The sequence below is a fragment of the Miniopterus schreibersii genome, assembly GCF_964146895.1.
Source record: "Miniopterus schreibersii genome assembly, chromosome: 7".
In the NCBI taxonomy this organism is placed as follows: Eukaryota; Metazoa; Chordata; class Mammalia; order Chiroptera; family Miniopteridae; genus Miniopterus; species Miniopterus schreibersii.
In genome coordinates this window covers 71390988-71413717 of record NC_138108.1, presented here as the reverse complement: position 1 = coordinate 71413717, position 22730 = coordinate 71390988, and the positions used below count along the sequence as shown (strand labels likewise).

The following is a 22730-nucleotide window of genomic DNA, read 5'->3' as shown; positions in this document are numbered from 1 at the left end:
GACCTGTCCGATGCCTAATCTTTAAACCTGGTCCATTTCCAACTCAGCTCCTTCTCTCTCTTGGTCTCCATGTTTGCATTTGGAGTCATATCTACCTCCTTCCACAACCAGAAAGCCGAGATTTCCCTGGCCTGGTTCCCTATGTTCTGCCACTTGTTTGGACTAAGGTATTTCTCACTTACCTCCTTAAGCTCATTCTGATTTCTGAGCAAGAATTCCATCCTGGCTAAAACTACAAACCAGGCTACAGCTCTATCGGCCCCTGCCCCTTGTCTCATACCAGGATGTGGGGTCTGGTTTTTCACTGAACTCTGCGTCTTCTGATGGGATGGTCAGTCAAGGACATCTGATGCCAGGTGAAGGTCACAGAAGAACAAGGGTCATGCAAATAAGAGATGAACACAACAGGAGCAAACACAGGCCAGGAGAGCACTTTCATAACTTCTCTCTACCTGCCCCAGCCCCGCCGCCTTTTCTCACTCACTGTCTCCCGCTGGCTCTAAAAGCTGTGCCTGTGTTCAAGCCTGGCGAGTGCAGGTGGTTCTCAGCGCCTTTCCAGATTCCTACCACCTGGGTCCAACCTCCTACAGTGCAGCAGAGCGCTTATCCAAACCCCGTGCTGTTCCCATATTCTAGGAAATCAGCCCTCGGGTGAAGGTGGTCGGACTTGTCCTCTGAAATGCACTGGCAGGGAAGAGAAAGAGTTAAAACTTTGTGAGGACATAGCCCCCCAGGTGTGGCGAGTGTCCCAGCACCTTCAGAGGCGGTCCTTTCAGTCAGAGCTGCCTGAGATAAAAACAAGACGTGACTTAAGAACACACTTGGAATAGCACAGTGGCTGGAAGCACCATGCTTCTGAAAACAGTGAAAAAAAGTCCCCAGTTTCCTCTGAAAGTATTTATTTTTTAAATCAGAAAGATGTTGATTTGTGATCCCAGCCAGCAGCTGTGTAACTAGGTGGTTCAGAATAGACTCTTGACTTAAGGTGCTCTTTTCTGCCTTTTCATCATATCAACATGTAACTTTGCCTGCTTTATTTTTAGATTTACTGAGTGTTCTCAGGGTAGCAAATTCAAAGGAAAGGAATAAACAAATTGGGTTGTATTTCAAGCTGGGGCTGAGATTTGACAGGAGAAACCTTGGAAATTAACAGGGGAGCAGAGTTCCTAGAGCCCTCTTTGCCGACGCTGGGATTTATGGCAGTTTGTTATTGGGGGAGCTGGGTTACTTCAGTGCCAGAGAACACACCTAGGGTCACTCTGCCATAGGCCAAGGGATGCCCAGGTGTGTGCGTGCAGGAGGACACACCCTGGATCCATAAACATGGCTGTTTATCCTGAAGCATTTATTAATATTTACCGTCGATCAGAGGCAGGAAGGGACCATTGCCAATACCTGCTTCCCTGTGGTTTCCTAGAAAATTAGAGGGTTGAAAATGTGATTATTTTTCCTTATATGGATGAAGCATTTCTGGAAATCCAAAACGTAGCTTTAAGCTATCAGCTCTGCGCACTTCCATTCTGGTCCCTTGGCTACTCCCCTACCCCACCCCCTTCCCTGAGAGAAGAGAGCAAATGCGCTGCTGACTTCTGATCTGACATCTCTTGGGTTTTTTTTTTTTGGGGGGGGGGGGGTCACTGTACAATACATGCTCATGAAACTTGTGATATCAGTTGTCTGTGGCCTAATAGAATATTTTTCTGTCAGAAGTCACAGAAATAGTGGTGATTGTTTAAGCTGGAATGCAGATGTGTGCGCATGCAAACATACGCCCATGCAGTCAGCTTTTGCTCTGCAGTGAGGCCACTGGGTGATGTCTTTAGAGCCTGATCATTCCTGGGCTGTTGACACTGCAGCTCAGTGCCACACGGGCAATGAGCATCTACTGGCTGAACTTGAAGTTTCCATTCTGCTTGGATAATTGTCTTATTTAAAAACATAAGAAATAGAAGCACTGTTGCAGATATGAGCATTATAATTACAGGTTTGCAAACCTAGTAAATGAATGTAAACAAACAAACACCATTCTCAGTGACAGGCTAGTCTCCAGAAACTGAATGCAAGATCAGTGTCACTAAATAGGCTTCTTTGTTACCACTTCCATTTGTCTTGAAGATATCACTGGGTCTTCTTTATGGGGATGTTCTTTAAAATGCAAATGTTGTTTCATCTGATATGGCTATACTGTATACATGGATATATCTATTAAAAAAAAAAAGACATAACGAGATTAACGGGACTACATAAAATTCTTTCTGGATACATACACAACAATGAAAACAGTTTTTAAAATGAACAGGCATTAACAGGTATAAATAAAGTGTCTAAAGTATTTAATGGCCTTTAATACAGTCAACTACACCAGCCCTGAAACGGTGTTAAATTCTTTTTTGCAAAGCTGTCAAATGCAACACTGAAAAATTGGTATTTCCTGGCCAACGAGCACAGACTGGGGTGGGGTAAGTATTCCGTGGGTTTTTCTGATGTTCTCATGCTGGATTTTTGTCTCCCCCCGCTCAGGGCTGATCGTCGCGACCTTGGCCGTCTGCTGGATGCCTAACCAGGTGCGGCGGATCATGGCTGCCTCCAGGCCCAAGCACGACTGGACGAAGACCTACTTCCAGACGTACATGACCCTCCTGCCCTTCTCGGACACCTGCTTCTACCTGAGCTCGGTCATCAACCCGCTGCTGTACAACGTGTCCTCGCGGCAGTTCCGCGCGGCCTTCTGGCAGGTGCTGCTCTGCCGCCTGCGCCTGCAGCACGCCAACCAGGAGAGGCGCCTGCGGGGCCTGCGGGCCCCGGGCAGCGCCAGTGCCAGCGCCCGCTCCGCGCGCCCGCTGCTCTCTGCTCCCCGGCGCGGCGCCTCTGCCAGGACCAAGGTTTTCCTAAGCACTTTCCAGAGCCACACAGAAGCCACGCCGGAGCCTACGGCCCAGCACCTGAGCCTCGAGTCGCCAGAGCCCGAGGGGGAGACAAAACCAGCCGGTTCTGCAGCGGAGAACGGTTTCCAGGAGCATGAAGTGTGAATGTCAAGTAAGAGAACCTTGAGTGCGAACCAGCCCTCCCCCGATGACGGCAACATTCCCCACACACAGCAGTGACAAAACCACCTGCACCGGGTCGGGGACGGGCGTGGAAGCTAGGGCCCCGGGGAAGGCCGGCGCCCACGTCAGTGTCCTTGAGGGCTGGCTGCACTGCCGCGACTCTGGTTACAGGTGGGAACTTCCAATCCATCCCCTCCCTCCTCTTAAGTACACACTGAAAATTCAGTCGGACTGAATTTATTCAGAGCTTACGGAAATGTTTTACACTGAGCTCTTTCTTGGTTTGCAAAGGAACTAAAAGACAGAGAACGCAGGCTCCCTACCCAGAATCAAAGGACACCCAGAGATCTCACGGAGCGGGGGGCGAGGGTCAGGGCAACGCAGGCGGGCGGGCGGCTCACTCAGCAGCGCGCCAGGGTCAGGGCTGACTTGAGGAGCAGGATGGTGGTGGGGAGCCCTGGCCGGAGGGCCAAGGCCGAGCTGCTCCTTTTCTTGGGCCGGGGCCCGTTGCACAGAGGGGTGTTACAGCAACTGATGCACACTGAGTTCAGTTTCCCTGGGGAGCAGAAGGACTGGTACCCCGCCGAGGCGATGAGGCAGGCTGCCGAAGACGCGCAGGACTTGCGGTACATGATCCCTGCAACACAGACCCAAGGGAGTCGGTTAGCCTGCGCCCCCTGCGCTCTGATCCCAGCGTGTCATCCCTCCTCGCACAGCCCAAAGGCTTGGTGGGGCAGGAAGGTGCTTTGTTTCACTGAGCCTCCCAAAATACATGAGGGTCACTGTAAAGAAGGCAGTCATCATTTCACCATTTTTGACAGAACTGTCAAACTATTTGAGATGCAATGCTAGCAAATAAAGAGCTGTCAAACCAAAGTCCACTTTTTTTTTAAGTTAGAATTCACTGTGTACTACATACAGCTTTTTACTTTTGTTTGTTCAAACTATTTCATGCCACCACAAGCTGTGTGTCTAGGTCTAATTTCTATTATTACTTTATGAGGGACACAGAGATGGCTCTCAACTATGTATTTTATTAAATCATGGAATTTTCTAAATAAAAACCCTACTGAAGGGGCCCTGATTTTTCCCAGGTTGAGAGGATCCACAGGGTTAAGTGAGGGGTGGTCTGGCTGACGGTGTGTCCAAAAACGGCCTTATTCTCAGGCAAGCATTGCTCTTAGATCATATGGTCATTTGCCCAGGTAGTGCTTAACACCTGTGTGGGCACATAAAGGAGCTTCCTGAAAGGACTGGAGGGCCCAAGTGTCATGTCCAAATTGCAGCACAGCCATCAAATTGGGGTGTCTTTGGTAATCATACGACTTTGTAAAGCTGGAAGTTTACTCAATTCAGCTAAGCTTATTTGATTTCCTGTATGCCAGGCACTCTTCAGAGAGCTATGGTGTCCCAGACCATTTACTACCTGCAAGGGAGGCCCCCATGGCCATCCCCATTTTACAGATGGGATGCCTAAGGCAAGAGAGGTTTAGCTAACTGGCCCAAAGTCACACTACTAAAAAGTAGAGCAGCTGGGATTTGAATGTAGTATTCTGGCTCCATGTCATTAAGTCCATATTACTGTATAGCAAAGCAGAGAGTCAATAAATGACAAAATGGTTTGGTTTGTTTTCTTTTGGGGTGGGCTTTACTCTGAAGATAGCTTTTGGTGTATGTGTGGCTCTTTTGTATCACTTTTTTTTATTGAGAGATAATTTGACCAAAAATAATAAATATATGTAATGCTAAAGTTATACCTGGAAGTGAATGGTGTAGCCTCTTTGCTGCCCTGCACAGCTGAGGGGTACATTCCAGCAGTAGCCAGGGTGCCTTTCCCTCTGCCTCCCTGTAGGTGTATGTTTGCAGGTATTGCTTTGGGGCTCCCCTTTCCCCCTGAAGAATGGCTGCTTTTGGTGCTGGAGAAGCAGTAAAGACTTAAGCTGCCTTAAACTTTCAAGAAGGGGATAAAGAAATGCCTTAGATTTACACTAAAACATGTAGTTTTGTCATTTTTTCCCCTACATACGTTTGTATGGATTGATTTTCTACCACCACTAAAAAGGCCTGGAAGTAGCTGCTCTGGTAAGGTAATGCCCATGGACAAAGGAGGTACGCGGTGGGGAGAGAAGAGGCGCTGTTTAATTTCTAAGGAACATGCTACATAGCCTCTACATTTCCCATTCATTGCCCATTGCTGGAAATAAAGTTTTGCTCACTATCTCTTTATTCTTAAATATTAAAGCACTCTCTATCATTTGGCAGTTCAACTTCAGTAAACTTTTGCCTTTATTTTAAAAATTCAAAAATATTTACTGAATATATTTTTCACTGTAAAATATGTTTAGACTCCTTCCAGTCCCAGGTTCTCCTCAGAGGTATGCACTCATCAGTTTTGGATGCCTGTTTCTAAATAAAGTGTGTGCGTGCATGCACAAACATTTAACAGAATTACATCGTATATGCTATTCTATAATTTCCATTTTTACTTAATGACATGGCTGAGGATTAATTTTTAAGCCTAACAAAACGGCCATAAATGCATACATATCTATAATTACTTTAAATGTAAATGGACTAAATTCTCCAATCAAAAAGACAGGTGGTTAAATGGATTTAAAAAACAAGACCCATCCATATGCTGCCTACAGGAGGCTCACTTCAGATAACACACACAGATTATGAAGGGGTGGGAAAAGATATTCCATGCAAATAGAGCCAAAAGAAAGCGGGAGTAGCTATACTTTTGTCAGACAAAATCGACTTTAAAACAAAGGTTGTAATAAGAGACAAAAATTATGTATTACATAATGGTAAGGGGTCAGTCCAGCAAGAGAATATATAACATTTGAAAATATACACCCAATGTAGAAGCAGGTAAATATATAAAGCAGATATTAATAGAGCAAACGGGAGAAATAGACAGCAATACAATAGTTGTAGGGGACTTTAATACACCATTACATCAATGGATAGATCATCCAGACAGAAAATCAATAAGGAAACACTGACCTTAAAAACCATGTTAGACAAGATGGACTTAACAGATATATAAAAACATTCCACCCAAAAGCAACAGAATACACATTTTTCTTAAGTGCACATTCAACATTCTCCAGGATAGAACATGTGTGAGGACACAAAATGAATCTTAATAAATGTAAGATTGAAATCATATTAAGCATGTTTTCTGACTAAATGATATAAAACTAGAAATTGGTTACAAGAAAAAATGAAAATTCACCAATAGGTGGAAATTAAACAACATGCTATTGAACAACCAAACAGGTCAAAAAAGAACACATAAGAAAAACAAGAAAAAAATACCTTGAGACAAATGAAACTTAAGGAATGTGGGAAAAGCAGTTCTAAAAGGGAGGTTCATGGTGATAAATGCCTATCTCAAGAAACAAGAAAACCCTCAAACATACTTCAGAGAACTGCAAAGAGAAAAAAAAAAAGTCCAAAATCAGACAGTAATGAAACAAACTAAAAGACAATAGAAATGATCAATGAAACCAAGATATTTTGCATAAAAAATACAAACAAAATTGACAAACCTTTAGGTAGACTTACCGAGAAAGACTCAAATACAACCAGAAATGAAAAAAGAGACAAGAGATATTACAGAAATATAAAGGATCATAAAAGACTACTATGAACAATTATACTCCAACAATTGTACAAGCTAGAAGAAATGAAAAAATTCCTAGAAACATAACCTTCCAAGATTGAATCATGAAGAAATAGAAAATCTGAACAGACTAATTACTAGTAAGGGGATTGAATCAGTAACCAAAAACTTCCCAACAAACGAAAGTCCAGGACCAGACAGCTTCACAGGTGAAGTCTACCTAACATTCAAAAAAGAATTAATACCAATCCTTCCCAAACTCTTCCAAAAAATAGAACAGGAGGGAACATTTTTAAACTCATTTTACATGGCCAACATTACCCAGATACCAAAAACCAGACAAGAAAACCACAAGAAAAGAAAATTACAGTCCCATATTCTTGATGAACACAGCTATAAAAACCCTCAACAAAATATTAGCAAAGGAAATTCAACAATACATTAAAAGGATTAATACATCATGATCAAATGAGATTTATTACAGGGATGCAAGGATGGTTCAACCCCCACAAATCCATCCTTAACAAAATCAAGGATAAAATCATATCATGCCAATAGATGCTGAAAAATCATATGACAAAATTTAACATTCATTATGATAAAAACTCACCAACATGAGTACAGAGAGAACTTACCTCAACATAGTAAATATATGACAAGCCCACAGCTAACATCATACTCAACATTGAAAAGCTGAAAGCTTTTCTTCTAAGATCAGAAACAAAGCAAGAATGTCCACACTCGCTCGCCACTTTTATTCAACATAGTGTTGGAGGTACTAGTTAAAGTAATTAGCCAAGAAAATAAATAAAAGGCATCCAAATTGGAAAGGAAGAAGTAAAAATGTCACTATTTGTAGATGACATATTATATATCTATTAAAATCCTAAAGACTACACAAATGAAAAACTAAGTTAATTCAGTCAAGTTGCAGGGCACAAAATCAATATACAAAAATCTGTTACATTTCTATACACTAAAAATGAACTATCAGAAAGAGAAATCAAGAAAACAGTTCCATTTACAACTGCATGAAAAGGATTAAAATACCTAGAAATAAATTTATCCAAGGAGGTGAAATACCTGTATATTGACAACTATAAGACACTGATAAAATAAATTTAAGAAGATGCAAATAAATGGAAAGATATGGAAGAATTAATAGTCTTAAAATGTCCATACCACCCAAAGCAATCTATAGATTCAACACAATCACTATCAAAATTGCAATAATATTTTTCACAGAAACAGAGCAAACAATTCTAAAATTTGTATGGGACCACAAAAGACCCTAAAGAGCTAAAGGAACCTTGCTAAAGAAGAATAAAGCTGGAAATCACTCCCTGATTTCAAACTATATTACAAAACTATAGCAATCAAAACAGTATGGTATTGGCATAAAAACTGACAGATGAATAGAACTGAATGAAGAGCCCAGAAAAAAACCTAAGCATATGTTAAATTGATTTATGATAAAGTAGCCAGTAACTTGCAATGGGAAAAGGAAAGTCTCTTCAATAAACGGTGCTGGGAAAACTGGATGGCGATGTGAAAGAAAAATGAAACTGGACCACGATCTTGAATCATACCCAAAAGTTTACTCAAAATGGATTAAAGACTTGAATGTAAGACCTGAAGCCACAAAATTCCTTAAAGTATACACAGGCAGTAAGCTCCTTGACCTTGGTCTTGGCAATAACTTTATTTGACAACCAAAGCAAAGGCAACAAAAATGAAAAATAAACACTTGGGACTACATCAAATTAAAATATTTTTCACAGCAAAGGAAACTATTAACAAACTAAAAAGGCAACCTACTGAATTTGAGAAAATATTTTCAAATTAATATACCTGATAAAGGGCTAATACCCAAAATATAGAAGGAACTCATACAACTCAATAGCAAAAAAGAACCAGAACCAACCAAATAACAAAGATAACCCAAAACAAAAACATCAAATAAAAATGCAGAGTATTTGAACAGACATTTCAAAAAAAGATATACAATAGCCAAAAGGTACATGAAAAGATGCTCAACATCACTCATCATCAGGGAATTGCAAATTAAAACTAAATGAGATATCACCTCACACCTGTTAGAAATAAGTGTTGGCGAGGAAGTGGAGAAAACAGAACCCCTGTGCACTGTTGGTGGGAATGTAAATTGGTGCAGCCATGATAGAAAACAATATTGAGGTTCCAAGAAATTACAAATAGAACTACCACATGATCCAGCAAATTTCACTTGTGGGTATTTATCCAAAGAAAACAAAAACACTAATTTGGAAAAAAATAAATAAGTAAATATATATGTATGTATGTATGTATGTATGTATATATACATATACCCCTTGTGTTCACTGCAGCATTGCTTGCAATTAATGAATAAAGAAGTGGTACACATATACATTGGAACACTATACAGACATAAAATGGGATGAAATCTTGCCATTTGCAACAACATGGACCTTGCAGACATTATGCTAAAAGAAATAACTCAGACAGAGAAAGACAAATGCCATATTATCTCACTTATATGTGGAATAAGTCAACAGCAACAACCCAAGCTCACAGATACAGAGAACACACTGGTGGTTGCCAGAGGCACACGGTGACTAGTTAGTATTATATTGCATATTTGAAAGTAGCTAAGAGAGAAAATCTTAGAAGTCCTCATCACACGAAAAAAATTAAAACTATGTATGGTGATGGATGTTAACTAGACTTACTGTGGTTAGCATTTCACAATATATACATGTATCAAATTAAAAAAAGAAAGCAAAATATGGTGGACAATTCTTTCCTCTTTCCCTCCTACCTTCCTTTTATTATTTTTTTGATTATTTTTTAAAAATACATCTTTATTGATTTCAGAGAGAAGAAAGGCGAGAGAGAGAGAAACATCAATGATGAGAGAGTCATTGATCGGCTGCCTCCTGCACGCCCCCGACTGGGGATCTAGCCGCAACCCGGGCATGTGCCCTGACCGGGAATCGAACCCTGATCGCCTGGGTCGTAGGTCAACGCTCAACCGCTGAGCCACGGCTGGCCGGGCCCTCCTACCTTCCTTTTAAAACTATTTATCTAACCACGGAGTTCATGCTCCTTACTATATATACAATTTTAAGAACTCTATAAACATTAACTCATTTAATCATTGTAATAACTAGCAATAATGGCTCCATGGTGAGACAGGCAGAGAGGTTAAGTGATTTGGTTAGGGGCCATGCAGGTGATTATATGGTAGAGGATTTGAAATCAGGAATCCTGGCTTTAGAATCTCTGCTCTATGATACACACCCACTGGGGGAAAAATGGCAAAAATTACATACACATACATACATTTTGTATACCTACGTGTAAAATATTCCTGTAAGAGTACACAAGAGACAACATTGGTTGTCTCTGGGTAGGCATACTGGGTGGCCAGAGGACAGGGTACGAAAGAAAACTAGACCCTTTTTACCATCTGAAATCAGAACAATGCAGATGAAGAACTTTTTTAAAAACCCTCAAGTAAACAATGCCCCCGAAGAACCATTTTTATCAGGTGCCTTCTCTTTCCCTGTGCAGCTGTCCCTTCCCCGCTGTGTCCACCAGGGGGCCCCTGGGAACGAATGCATTCCTAAGAAGAGAGCTAGAGAGTTGCCCCAAAGCCCAAATCTCCGGGCCACAGGGCAGGGGCGCTTGTCTCTGTCAGTCTTTCCATTTTTCCTTTAACCCAGCTTCCACGAGCTCAGATCTGGGCCCAGGAGAGCAGGAGCTGCAGGTAAACCAGAAAGGATCCCCTCAGGAACTGCTGATGGAGTGTCAGAGCAATCTGGAAGGATAGCTAATAATTGAAAATATACAAATCCAACAGTTCCACTTCTTGCCATTTACCCTTCAAAACAAACACACATACTTTCATAGGTGCACATCCTTAATAGGAAAAGGGTACATTTATACTACGGGGTGTTAAGTGGCAGTTGAAACTATAGAGCTCTATATTGATCAGGCTCAATTTACTGATTATTAAATTATTCCTATATTGACGTGGTTCTTAATAAGTGGAACAATGAATTTCAAAATGATCTATAAATATACCATTTATGTAAGAAAAAAACACAAAGCAATACAGTATGTGCTGTTGCAGTATGTCTGTAGGTGTGTGTGCGTGCATGCACATGTGTGCGTGTGTGTGCGTGTGTGTGTGTGTACTTCTCTAATAAAATCAGAGAGGTCGGTCCAGAAGGCTCACACTTGAGCAGCGGTAGTCACTTTAGGGCTGGGCCACAGTCAGAAAGCACTTTAGATTTATTTGTGATATCTCAATGTTTTACAGTGGGAATGCATTCACGAATTCCAACAGTGATGATAAACTAAGAAAAAGCATAAACTGAACTCTGAGCCTTGCAGTACATAGCAGCACATGACACCAGGGTGGCACACGGGGACATCACTCCACCCAGAATGCAGCCCAGCTTCACGGCATTGGAGCTTTCCTGGGAACTCAGATGGGTTTGGACAAGGGTGTCACGGCTCTGTGAGACTTCAGCAGTGCTGTAGGCAGGAGGTGGTGTCTGGGCTGTACCAGGCCATGGATTTGCTTTTCCTGCTGCTTTATAGCTATTCTGGGACTCTCAGCAGCCACTCGCTGCCGGAGAAGGCAGTGTCCAAGAGCCAGAGTGAGAGACTTCCCCAAATAGTTGAGGGATGTTCCTTCCCTGCTTGACTTTTAATCATTTCTAATACACTTCTGATTTTACTCTTGTATCTTTATTAATAGAAGGCAGCTTTAGCAATTAGAAAAGTGCCTGGCACATAATAAGGACTCATTAAATATTTATTGAATGAATGAGTGAATGACTGGAGAAAGGGGAAAAGACAGAAGGACAGACCATTTGAAGGGGATCCTGAAGTCCCATGATAGTGGGTACTTCTCTGACTAGCTGCAACTGAAATTTTATTCCAAGGCTGGCGGGACCTGGGTAACAGAGGTTGTTACATAGAGCTAAAACCGGCCTCTAGTCTGGTTGATCCAGGCAGGGCTGTGAGAGGCTGGAACTCAGTGATGGGGATTCACACCCAGAGCCAGCAGGTTCCGCAGGTTAGGAAAGGCCATCCGTCTGCAGAGCTGGGCTAATCCCGCTTGCACAGCCACTCCGCCCCGCAGGGGCACAGAGACGCGTCCTGCCAGTGCCAAGTCACTTCTCACGGCTCTAATCTGCGGACTGGAAGTGCGCTTGTGGAACACCCCACCCTGTATCGCCACATTAATCAAGACACCCAGCGTTTAAAACTTTAATTCTCCTTAAGTCTTTAGAGAGGGGATGGCTTCCTGGGGCTCTTGGATTTAGATGGTGGCTACGCTCACTTAAAGCATACCACAAATTGTTCGCTTTGAGGAAGTCGCTGTATTAATCTGCCTTATTTAGGATGTGAATGATGGGCATGCTGAGGAATAAAGGAAAAGGTAAAAAAAAAAAAAATACAGGGTTACTTCCAGGGAAGCTCATTCCACTGCAGCGATTGTGCCTGTTCCCTGGGACCTGCGCTATTTGACTTTGAAGGAAATACTCTTCCAAGAATTATGCTGAAAACATAAAACATGGAAATAAGGAAGAGCAAATTGGGCCCTTTGTACCCTACACACTAGAATTAAGTATATATTTGGATTGAAATGCATCCAAATAAATGGTGTAAACACATTTCTGTTCCATAGTGTGTCCTTGTTTTATAGGCACTAGGAATGATCCTTTCAAGTCAAGTGAACCGTGTGTAAGGTGCTTGGTAAAGCACCTGGCACAAAGTAGGTTCTATGTAAGTGTTTGCTACTGCAGTTATCATCACATCATCATTTCATCACCATCATCTCATCATCACCATCTCATCTCAACATCATCTCATATCATGATCATCTCCATCATCACCTCCATCATATCATCTTCATCATCTGAACATCATCTCATATCATCTCCATCATATCTTCATCATCTCATATCATCATGATCATCTCATCAACATCTCAACATCATCATCTCATATCATCACCATCATCATCTGACCATGAGGCACTTCCTCATTTGCACCCTTAATTCACACAGGTAGCTACCTGTTGAGTTCATACACCTCATGGCACATCACTCAGAGGGGACAGTGACTTCAGTCCTAACTGAATGATTTGCTCTGACATTTAAAATGACTGGCTCCTCTTTCCCCAACAGCTGTTCACACTCTATCCCAGCTCCTCCTGGGCTGTATCTAGGCCATGTTTCAGCAGACATGGTAGCACTGTATTCAAATGGAGGAGGGCCAGAGGCAGGCCAGGAGGTGGGGCAGAAGGGAGAGCGAGGAAGAAAGAAGTGTTAGATGTGGATGCTGGATGGGCCCTGTCTTCTTCTTTGCAGCAAGCACTCCATCAGGTGTCGGGCTTGCTTTACAGGGTTGAATTATTGATCACACGAGGGGAAGAAGAAAGATGGTGTTTTCTTTCTTTGAGTCCAGCTCTCTTTGCTTGCTCCTAACATACCTGGGTCACTACAGATTGAGTGGGCAGGATAAAATGCATCTGAAACAGCTCTGCTTGAAGGCAGCTGGCCCAGCGGTGGTCTCAGCTCTGGAATCCCACATAACTGAGACCTATAGCATGGATCCAAGACTAGCATCATGGCCCTGCACCCTCAAGGCTGCCCTGGCTGGCAGCAGACAGACATGAGAACTTTTTAATGTCCTGAATCGCTGGTGCGATGCTATCCCTTTGGCCAAAACTCTATGTTACCAAGGTTCTTCACGAAGGGGCTGGGCTGGTCGTAGTGCACCCACCCACTCCCTGGGTAGGAACAGAAGCACTCCAGCAGGTGGGAGCTGCTCAAGTGTGGTTCTCAGACATCAGTCTGCAGAAGGATTACAGGGGCATTCCTTAAACACACAGGTTCCCAGGCCAGCCTCAGGTGATTGTGACACAGGGGGTCTGAACTTCCATGTTACCACCTTGGCAGGGAGAGAGCAAGTGCAGACCCTAAGTGCACACTGTAACTTGTCCAGGGAGCGGTCCTCTTGCTGCCTGCAAAGGCTTCATTCTGCATTACAACCCGGCTCCTGCTCTGCTCTGCAGCAGGACACCTCTGGCACCCTGATGATCCACAGTGTGGAGAGGGAGAGGCGAGCTGCTTTATTCTCCACCGCTATCCAAGCTCTCCTGTGACCACATCTGCTCCCTTCCAACCCACTGTCAGGCTTCACCTGTCCTATCAGACTGATCAGATGCTGTTCATTCCACATGCTGTCAACCATTTAGCTCATGTTTGAGGTGACCGAGTTCGAAGTCCAGGACACTCCTGGGATGATCACGGCAGTGCTAGTGTGGCCACTTCCCACTAAGGTGGTTTCCTCTCCTTGGTCCTTTAATATCCCACTGGGGTGACTTTTTCTGCTAAAAACCTACACCATATATGGTAAATTTCTATTCCAGGTGTTGGCACCCTTTTTTCTGTAATGGGTTAGATAGTAAATACTTTGGCCTTTGCAGGCCATGCAGTCTTGGTCACAATTACTGAACTGGATAGTCTATCAGAGAAGCTGCCATACCTTACATGTGGACATATGGGCACGGCTGTGCTCCTATAAAACAACATTGACTGGAACAGGCTGTATTAGTCAGCTCGGGCTGCCATAACAAAATACCCCTGACTCTGCATGGCTTAAACAGCAGAAATTTTCTCACAGTTCTGGAGCCTAGAAGTCTAAGATCAAAGTGCTGGCAAATTAGGTTTCTGTCTTTCTGGCTGGTAGACAGCTGTGTCCTCATGTGGTCCGTCTGGTGTCTCTCCCTCTCTTATGAGGACACCACTCCCACTGGACCAGGGACTCACTCTAAGCCTAATTACCTCTCAAAGGTCCACACCTCCAAATGCCATCACACTGGTGGTTAGGGCTTCAACATATAAATTTTGTGGGTACACAATTCATTTCATTACACAGGCCACAGTTTGCTGACCTCTATTCTATCAAAATCCAATCACCTTTACACTAAACAATCTTATCCCTCTGCCCACTCTTTCCTCTCCAGTTGGGTGACAGAAACAAGCTCCCAGCAGTCTGGAACATTTGCTTTTTGAAGAATACCAGCAAGGATCTGTCTGGGTGCCAGGGGTGTCAAAGCTACTCTACCAAAGTCCTTTGCTAATTTTACAGTGTTTGTAGAATCTTTTCTCCGTATTTTGAAATATTTTAACTGAACTGTTTCTTTAGAAGGTATGCTGTTCATAGCATGTGCAAGCCCTGCAGTTGGCCTGGGCTCCACAGGGGTGGAGAGCAGCAGCTACGCTCTAACAGGAGACAGCCACAGCATGAAGGGAAAGTGAGAAAAGAAAGCAGAGTTGGAGCCACTAACTGAATGCTGTTTCCAGCATGGGCTGGATGGAGGTCTGTTGAGTAAGACTTGCACTTAAGTGTCTTGCAGGGGTTATATTTAAAGCCAAAACCCTGCAGGAGAACTGGAGCAGACCCCACCCCCAGGTTCTACATGGTACAGCTGTCCCTAGGAGTCATCTCTCTCACATCCCTGTTGCAATTTCCTGGGTCCTTTCTTCAGTGACTCCATATAACCAGAAGCCACCTCATTTGTGTGAGGGCCTCTTTAGTTTCAGCAGGTCTTCTTTTCTGTAACATCCTGTTTGAACCATGGTGGATCCAGAGTGCTGCTTGGGCTCTGTTCTCTTATTTTCTGTTTCAAGAAGCAAGGCAGCCTCTTAAGGCACAGTATACAGCCATGTGCCCCATCACCATGATTCGGTCAACAATGGGCCGCATGGATGACGGTGGCCTCACAGGGTTACAACACAGCTGAGGAATTCCTATGCCCAGTGACGACACGGCCATTATAACGTCACAGCAAAACACATTACTTACGTGTTCACGGTGATGTACTGTAAACAGACCTATTGTGCCGTGAGTCATATAAAAGTATAGCACAAACAGTTATGTGCAGTAATAATACTTTAAAATGATAATAACTGACTTACTGGTTTATGTATTTACTACACTTTTCATCATTATTTTCGAGTGTACTCTTTCTACTTATAAAAAATAGTTCTCCCTAAAACAATATGCTGTGTTACGCTGGCAGCAGCCTCACACATCTCGTGTTTGCATCTCCTCCTGTGCTTGACTGAATCTCGGGTCGTTTTGCACAGGAACGTGCCGGGCAGCGGCTATGCCACGCAGCCCAGGCGTGGAGCAGGCTGTGCCACCTGGGTTTGTGTAAGGGCTCTCTATAATATTCACACAACAAAATCTCTTACCAATGCATTTCTCAGGACACGTCCCCACTGTTCAGTGGTACACGGCTGTAAACTCTGATGTGGTGACTTGTCCTCCCTGAGCTTTATGAGAATTCTCTAGATGTAGTTCTAGAGATGTTACGGTTTTCTAGGTCTTCTTAAAAACATCACACTTGAGAAGAGAAAAATTAATGATTTTGTTTCTTTCAGAAAACATCACTTTCAAATGAATTTACATTGTCCAAGAGCTCATTTGAGAGAGTGGTAACGTTACTCACTCGGAAGGTATTCCTTAGCATGAAGGGCTACTGTTCACGTCTTTATTTCTTGATCGATCAAAATGACACTTAGGCTCAAAAGTCCAATTCATAGTTGTCAGCAAACATAACATTAAAAATGATATTTAATCATAAGGTATGCAAAGGAAGTTTTAAGAATGAATTGAAACTGCTAGTGCTTTTACCGCTGAAAATGACCTGGTAAGAATTACTAACAGCGCTGGAGTGTCAAGAAAGACTGGGCTGAGTGCCAGAAGATCAAGGGCCTTTCATTAATTTCTTCCATCAAGTCCTGGGTCTGGAAGAAATCTCTTTTTTTTGGACCTTAGGTATAAGATTTACTGGTGACAAATACTACCAGTAAAGACCTGAGACTCCCTGCCAATTGAATCAGCTCAGGAGAGAACCCTACATACCAATGAGACCGAAACCAGAAAACCTGATTGACAAATTAAAGCAAGCAGCTCCTAACCAAAACGAGAAAAGCTAAAAAGAAAGGGAAAGGAAAGAAGAAAAACAAAAAGACACTGTGGGACACCTTACCACGACAATAACCTGTATAAACCTACTGAAGAACTCAGAGTCCCACAAATAAATCCCAGCTAGCAGGAAAAACATAATTAAGACCTTGATCCTCACGTACTGGCCTCAGTTTCCTTATCTCTGAAATGGGGTGGAAGAAGCTGAAACAGGGAATGTTCACAGTTTATTTTGCTTCTGAAATAATTCTTTACCCAATGCGAAGAACATGAACCCTAGATTCCAACAGGCCCAGGCTAGAAATCTTGCTGGAGAGAACTGAATAATGCATTTAACTTCTCTAAGCCTCAGTTTATCCTTCTGGAAAATGGAGAACATGCCCATGGAACAGAGTGAAAAAAGATTCAGGGTGAGAGTTAAGATGAACTTCCATGCAAAGCGCCTATGAGGACCAGCCCATAGTAGACCGGGGCTGGGGGGGGAGGGGGTGTTAAATATGAGCCTGGAAGTATTCGAAAAACAAGAAACTGTTCGAAAACATGAGGTTGAAAAAACACAGATGTCAACCTCCCAATGGACAGCTGGAGCAATTGGAGCAACAAAATATGTAACAACAGTGCTGGGTCAGAACGCATGGAATAAAGTGAGTATCCGTGAGTTCATCCTGACATACATCAGTGATTTAATAAATAAATGTTTGGAGGAGAAGGGACAGTGCTTCCTTACAGAAGAATTTCAAGTAATAAATACACCAGGAGTGAGGGAAATTGAAATTAAGATGAGAACACTACAGTTATAATTGGCAAGGGAGAGATCCACCAACAGATCCTGAAATTACCGAGCAACGTTTGAGGAGGAAACAGTAAATTTGTATAATAGTTTCAAATTATCTCCTTTACGTTACTTATTAATTAGAAAGAAAAAACATTACAGTGGAGAAGCCCAGCAGACACCATCTTAACTAAGTGATCAAAGTTAACATCACCAGTAATATGACATTAATGCCATGTACCCCTGGATAGGATGCCCTGGGAAGGGATGACACATCACTTCTGAGTGTTCTTATAACCTCAATCTGATCATGATGTGGACAAAAAAAGGGGTTCTATGGAAAGTAACCTCACAGAGTGATCTGGTCATAAATTCCTAGCAGGGCAGGTCATCGTCCACACCCCAGGAAAACACCATCTTTAGAAAAAGGCTTATGTCTCTACCTTAAAGTCCCTGTCCATTGTTTCTGTACCTCTCAGTTATCACATCTTTAAAATGCCCTTTCAGACCCCTCCTTCTAAATCCTGACCACCCTTTCAGTCCCCTCAAGAGAGCACTTAATCTTAACTACCTTGTAATCTAGGAAGCATTCATCTCAATCTATTGAGATCTTGCTTCCAGGTGCATCCTCTGTTTGGTTCAAACACAATTTATAAAAATTTTCTACAGGTTTAGATGTTTTTATGGTGACAGTGAGAAAACATCAGGCCAAACCAAACTGAGGGACAGTGTACACAAAGCAGACCTGTCCTTTTAAAAAATTTCAAGATCACAAAAGACAAGGAAAGATCGAGGAACTGGTAGAGATGAAAGGAAAGTAAGGAGACATGACAATGTGATGCAACGTGGGGTCCAGAAAAAGTAAAGCTGGAGAAATTCAAATACAAACCAGGGTTTAATTAATAGCATTGCACCAATGTTAATTTCTTATTTTTAAAATCCTTACCTGAGGACATGCAGAGAGAGAGAGAGAGAGGGGAGGGGGAGGCAGGGAGGGAAGCTAGGTAAAGGGTATATGGAAATTCTACTATTTTTGTACCTTTCCTGAAGTTTCAAATTATTTCAAAATAAAAAATTTTAATAAAAGCCATTGGTATGGATGAGAGACAAGTGTGTATCATTTCTCTATGTTTTCCCAAACAAATGCTTCAGTGAAACATGCCTGGCCATTGCTCATGCTGAAGACCAATGTCGTGAGTGTGTCTGAGACACAGCCCCAAACATCCGTGCTATTTCACTACTTCATTCATACCTCAAAGGCCCTGGGGACTCCTGAAATGGCTTTTTCAGTGTGATGGGCTCGAGGGGATAGTTTCCCCGATCTTGACACTTCCTTCCATAGGAAGGGACTCAAGTAGTGTAACTCCTGATTCTCTCGCCTCTCTATTCCCTCTTCTGTGGGGGAGGCAGAGTGACACATCTAATTGGTAGGTTTGGGAAGAACGAACTGGGCACGAGCTGGTCGGCCCACTTCCTCCTTGGGAGCGAGCAGCTCATAGCAAACAGGTGCTCGGCTCGGCTCGGCTCTGCTGCCCAGGGCTACACACTTCCCCTGCCTGGCCTGTCTGCGCCTGGCGAACCAGCTAACCTGAGGTGCTGATTTGGAAGCCTGTTTGATTTTCACCCCAATGTGATTCCCTCCAACCTAGTATTTCTTAGTAACAATGGTGACATTTTTTGCCTCATCTGCTTTGTTCCTTGTTTCGTTTCTTAATTTGCTCAGGACCCGGGTAAGAAAAAATACTGATAACCACTGGGCATTCTCTAGACCTCGCCAGGTCCCATCTGCTCCAGTTGGCAGTGTCCTGTAACTTCATTCTCAGGTGGTGGTCCTCTGTGGGGTTAGGGAGTATTTTCCTACTAATCTTCTATTCCAAATAGCCTCTGGACTTTGAGAATCATAAACAATAGCCACTGAGCACCGTTTTTGCTGGGCGAGTTGAGCTCTATGGGGTCAGAAAAAAGCTGGGGAGCATTGTGCCCACCTCACCCCCTGCTGATGTACACACAATTCTGGCCCATCCCAGAGAGTATGGGGCCGCGGTTCTCCTGGGATCTACTCGCTATACACGCTACTGAATAAGTAATTTTCCTGGTCCTCTCACTGTAGTCTCTGCCCCAATGGTCAATTAAAATAGAGGCATAAAGCGTGTGTTTCTTCCTCTTTATAGACCATCATGCATTTATATTTTCCAATCATTTTCTCTGCTGCTGCTCTCAGCGCTGGTACGAGATGGAAATTTCTAAACAGAGCCTTTAATAGTCCATTACTTTTCACCCCATGTTATGTAATTTAGTTTTAAAGTCGAACTTCCACGGCAAACTGCTACTTGTGTGAATACCCGTCTGGGAGTGAGACTAATCTTCCTCTGCTCGAAAAGTAACCAACATTTACTGCACCAGAGCTATGATTATATCACAGTAAATACCCCGCGCAGGACCGGGAACAGCTCCGCAAAGAAAAATGCTCGGAAACGGGTAATGGGAGTGAACTAGATGCATTTTCACTGAGCTTTGAAAGAAAGAAGGTGTCCGATCTGTTCCCATGTACTTTCTTTTCCTTAAAGAACACCCTGTGAGGGATTCTGACAGCCTCTGCGTTGTACGGGGAACGCGTGGGGAAGAGGCCTGTAAGGGTGCGGTGCAAGCCCCATCACGAGCCCCGTTTCTCAGGCAGAGAAAGAGGAGACCTGGCAGGTGGTTCTTTGTGTCCTGACTCTTAACTGCTTTGCCTTTGCCATGGATATGACTATTTTAAAAGCCAAAGCAGCCCCCTCCATTTGAGCTGCAGAGGGCTACATGCACCAAACAAGAATGCTAATGACTCCTATCTAGAAGTCCCTCCCCCTATGAGGGTGGTGGCAAGTTCTGCACTGCGCGCCCGCACTGACACTGAGCCATGGGCCGCCGCAGCCTGGCTGGCAGGCCAGAGACCCAGGGTAACGCTAAGGAGTCGCAATGACCCCCAAGAGTAAAAATAAAGGTGGCTGTTAAAACAACAGCCACAACAACAGAACAGACATGAAACGAGATTTCTCAAGAACATTCCTTTCCTCATAATAGGGATGTGTTGACTTCATTAGTCGGAAGTCTTCAATTACCCTTTCCCAAAGTTTTTTGCTGAGTTTAATTTGCAAGGCTGTTAAGCGCTGATGCCAAGTTAATTATGGCAAGCAAACAACCAAGCCATAACGCATGATGCCAATGGTCGGTTTTACTTTAGTTTCACATTAGGTTTGGGCTTCTCTTCTCATTTATAACTTTCTGAGCCAGGAAGCTTCCTGCACAGCCGCTTGCTTTTCCTCGGCCAGTGTCTCTGTCCCCCAGTTTGCCACAGGGGATTGAGGGAATAGATATTTATGACTTATTATCTCAGCATTAACAGTGCCCTTCAGTGATTTATGAAACTGCTCTTGCATTTTTAACCTTGAAGTCTTTTGGATTATTGCTCTAAAATGGTCAGACTAACACAGTGCAAAGACTCATAATCAGTTTCTTGCATACAACTCCACTCAAATGTAGGAAAAACAGAGCTCTTGGTGGCATAATGGCTCCAGATGAGATGAGTCAAGAATATCTAATCATTTAACCCAAAGCACCCTTGCATTTGTCACCATGAACATGGCATTCTCATCTATAGAAAATATCCTCACACTAAAATATAGTTATACTCACATCCCAGCATTTAGTGAACCAAAATTTTGAATGCCACGTACATCTTGAACTGAACTTTAGGACATCACTTGCTACTAGATATGTTTTTTTCCCTTTCAAATTGTGACAATGATTCATGATGAAGCATTCAGTGTTCGATTTAGGCAGCAGGGTGGGTGATATTCAGGACAGTGAATCATCCCTGTTCTTTCTCGAGGGGCCCCTGGAAGCACTGTGCCGGAATTTTCCCAGTTCCGTGCAGGGATTCCTCAAAAGGATTTGGCAGACACTGACAGTGGGCCACCCAGCAGCCGCCCTTTGCCTTCTTCCTTACAGCAAGTAGTGGCCACAAGACAACATTCTGAGCAAGGAAAGATAAACAGGATTTGCTTGGGGGACTTTGGGGGAGCTTTTGTTTTCTTATTAAAAGGAAAAGCTGAAGAAAAAAGCTCCTTGGTGCTGTCCCTTCCCTTTAACTTGAATAGAAGCAGCTACCTTGTGACCAAGAGGTGACCACCCTATAGACAAAAAGCCAATGTGCTTAGGAAAGTGTGAGGAAAACGGAGAGAACCTAGGTCTTTGATGACATCACTGAGCTATGAGAATAACCCCAAGACCCCCTACTCCTGGACTATCATGTTAGATAAACAATAAAATGTCTTTATTGTTTAAGTCCCTGTTACTTGCAGCAAAAACATTAAGTAACACAGAAACTGAAGCCTAGAGTGGAGGTAAGAATGTAAAGAAACTTGGCAGCTGGTTACTCCTCTTTTGACGCTGTGCCCCACAGGCTAAGGAAGGGGACAGGCCACCTGCACCTTGACGCCCAGGAGCCACCGCAGCCAGAGCTCCCGTGGCTTCACCATGAGACTGGCCTCTGGGTGTGATGAGGACACTAATGGTATTCAGTAAATGGGCAAGAATACAGGCAATGAGTTGGAGTCTGACCGTCCAGCGAAACAGTGCAAGGGCAAGACAGGCAATAGGAGCAAAAACAGACTTTCTTCCCCCACTTCCCTCTGGGTTGAGTCTGCCCAAACGAAAGAGTCTCCAAGTGCATTTGCAGAAAAGCCTGAACTGCCCTTGTTATGGGACAAATCCATCTGTATTCTTAACTTGCACCTCCTGTGCGGGAGAGGCCTGGGGCAGAGGTTTGCTGGGGGAGTACGGGGGCGTTGCTTTCTTCCTAAGGGAGTTCATGACCAAGGCAGGTCAGGGTTCCAATTAACTTAAACCATCAGCTGAGCTCTGGCCGGGCGGCTCAGTTGGTTGGAGTGTCATCCCGTACACCAAAAGGCTGAGGGTTCAATTCCCGGTCAGGGCGCATACCTAGGTTGTGGGTTTGATGCCCAGTCAGGGCGCATACAGGAGGCAACTGACGGATGCTTCTCTCTCACATCGATGTCTGTCTGTCCGTCTGTCTCTCTCCCCGCCTTCCTTTCCCTCCAAATCAATAAACATATGAAAAACACACACACACACAAAAGAACTGTCAGCTGATAGGACTGGCTGGGTGGTGACTGGTGTGTGTGCGTGTTTCCAGGAAACGCTCCTCTGCAAAAGCACAGGTAGATCAGTTTGAAAGCAAGCTGACAAACTGGAGAAG

At 43.5% G+C, this 22730-nt stretch overlaps 2 protein-coding genes across 3 annotated transcripts in view; one reads left to right on the top strand and one right to left on the bottom strand.

Moving 5' to 3' along the window:
- Positions 1–3029, top strand: part of GPR39 (G protein-coupled receptor 39) — a gene marked incomplete at its 3' end in the record, with an annotated part of 170629 nt that extends 167600 nt beyond the window's left edge. The window contains exon 2 of the mRNA XM_081143544.1: positions 2521–3029. Within this exon, the coding sequence (XP_080999670.1) occupies positions 2521–3029 (509 nt within the window). The remainder of the gene's footprint in view (positions 1–2520) is intronic.
- Positions 1960–22730, bottom strand: part of LYPD1 (LY6/PLAUR domain containing 1) — a 33965-nt gene continuing 13194 nt past the window's right edge. The window contains exons 3-4 of one of the 2 annotated variants that reach the window (XR_013999243.1): positions 3371–3684; positions 1960–2202 (exon numbers count right to left, since the gene is read on the bottom strand). Coding sequence is in view for 1 of the 2 variants with exons in the window: in XM_081143546.1 (XP_080999672.1) it covers positions 3449–3684 (236 nt within the window). In the remaining variant the exon portion in view is untranslated. Of the gene's footprint in view, positions 2203–2317; positions 3685–22730 lie in introns of those variants that run through there. The other variant, XM_081143546.1, reaches the window with a different exon arrangement.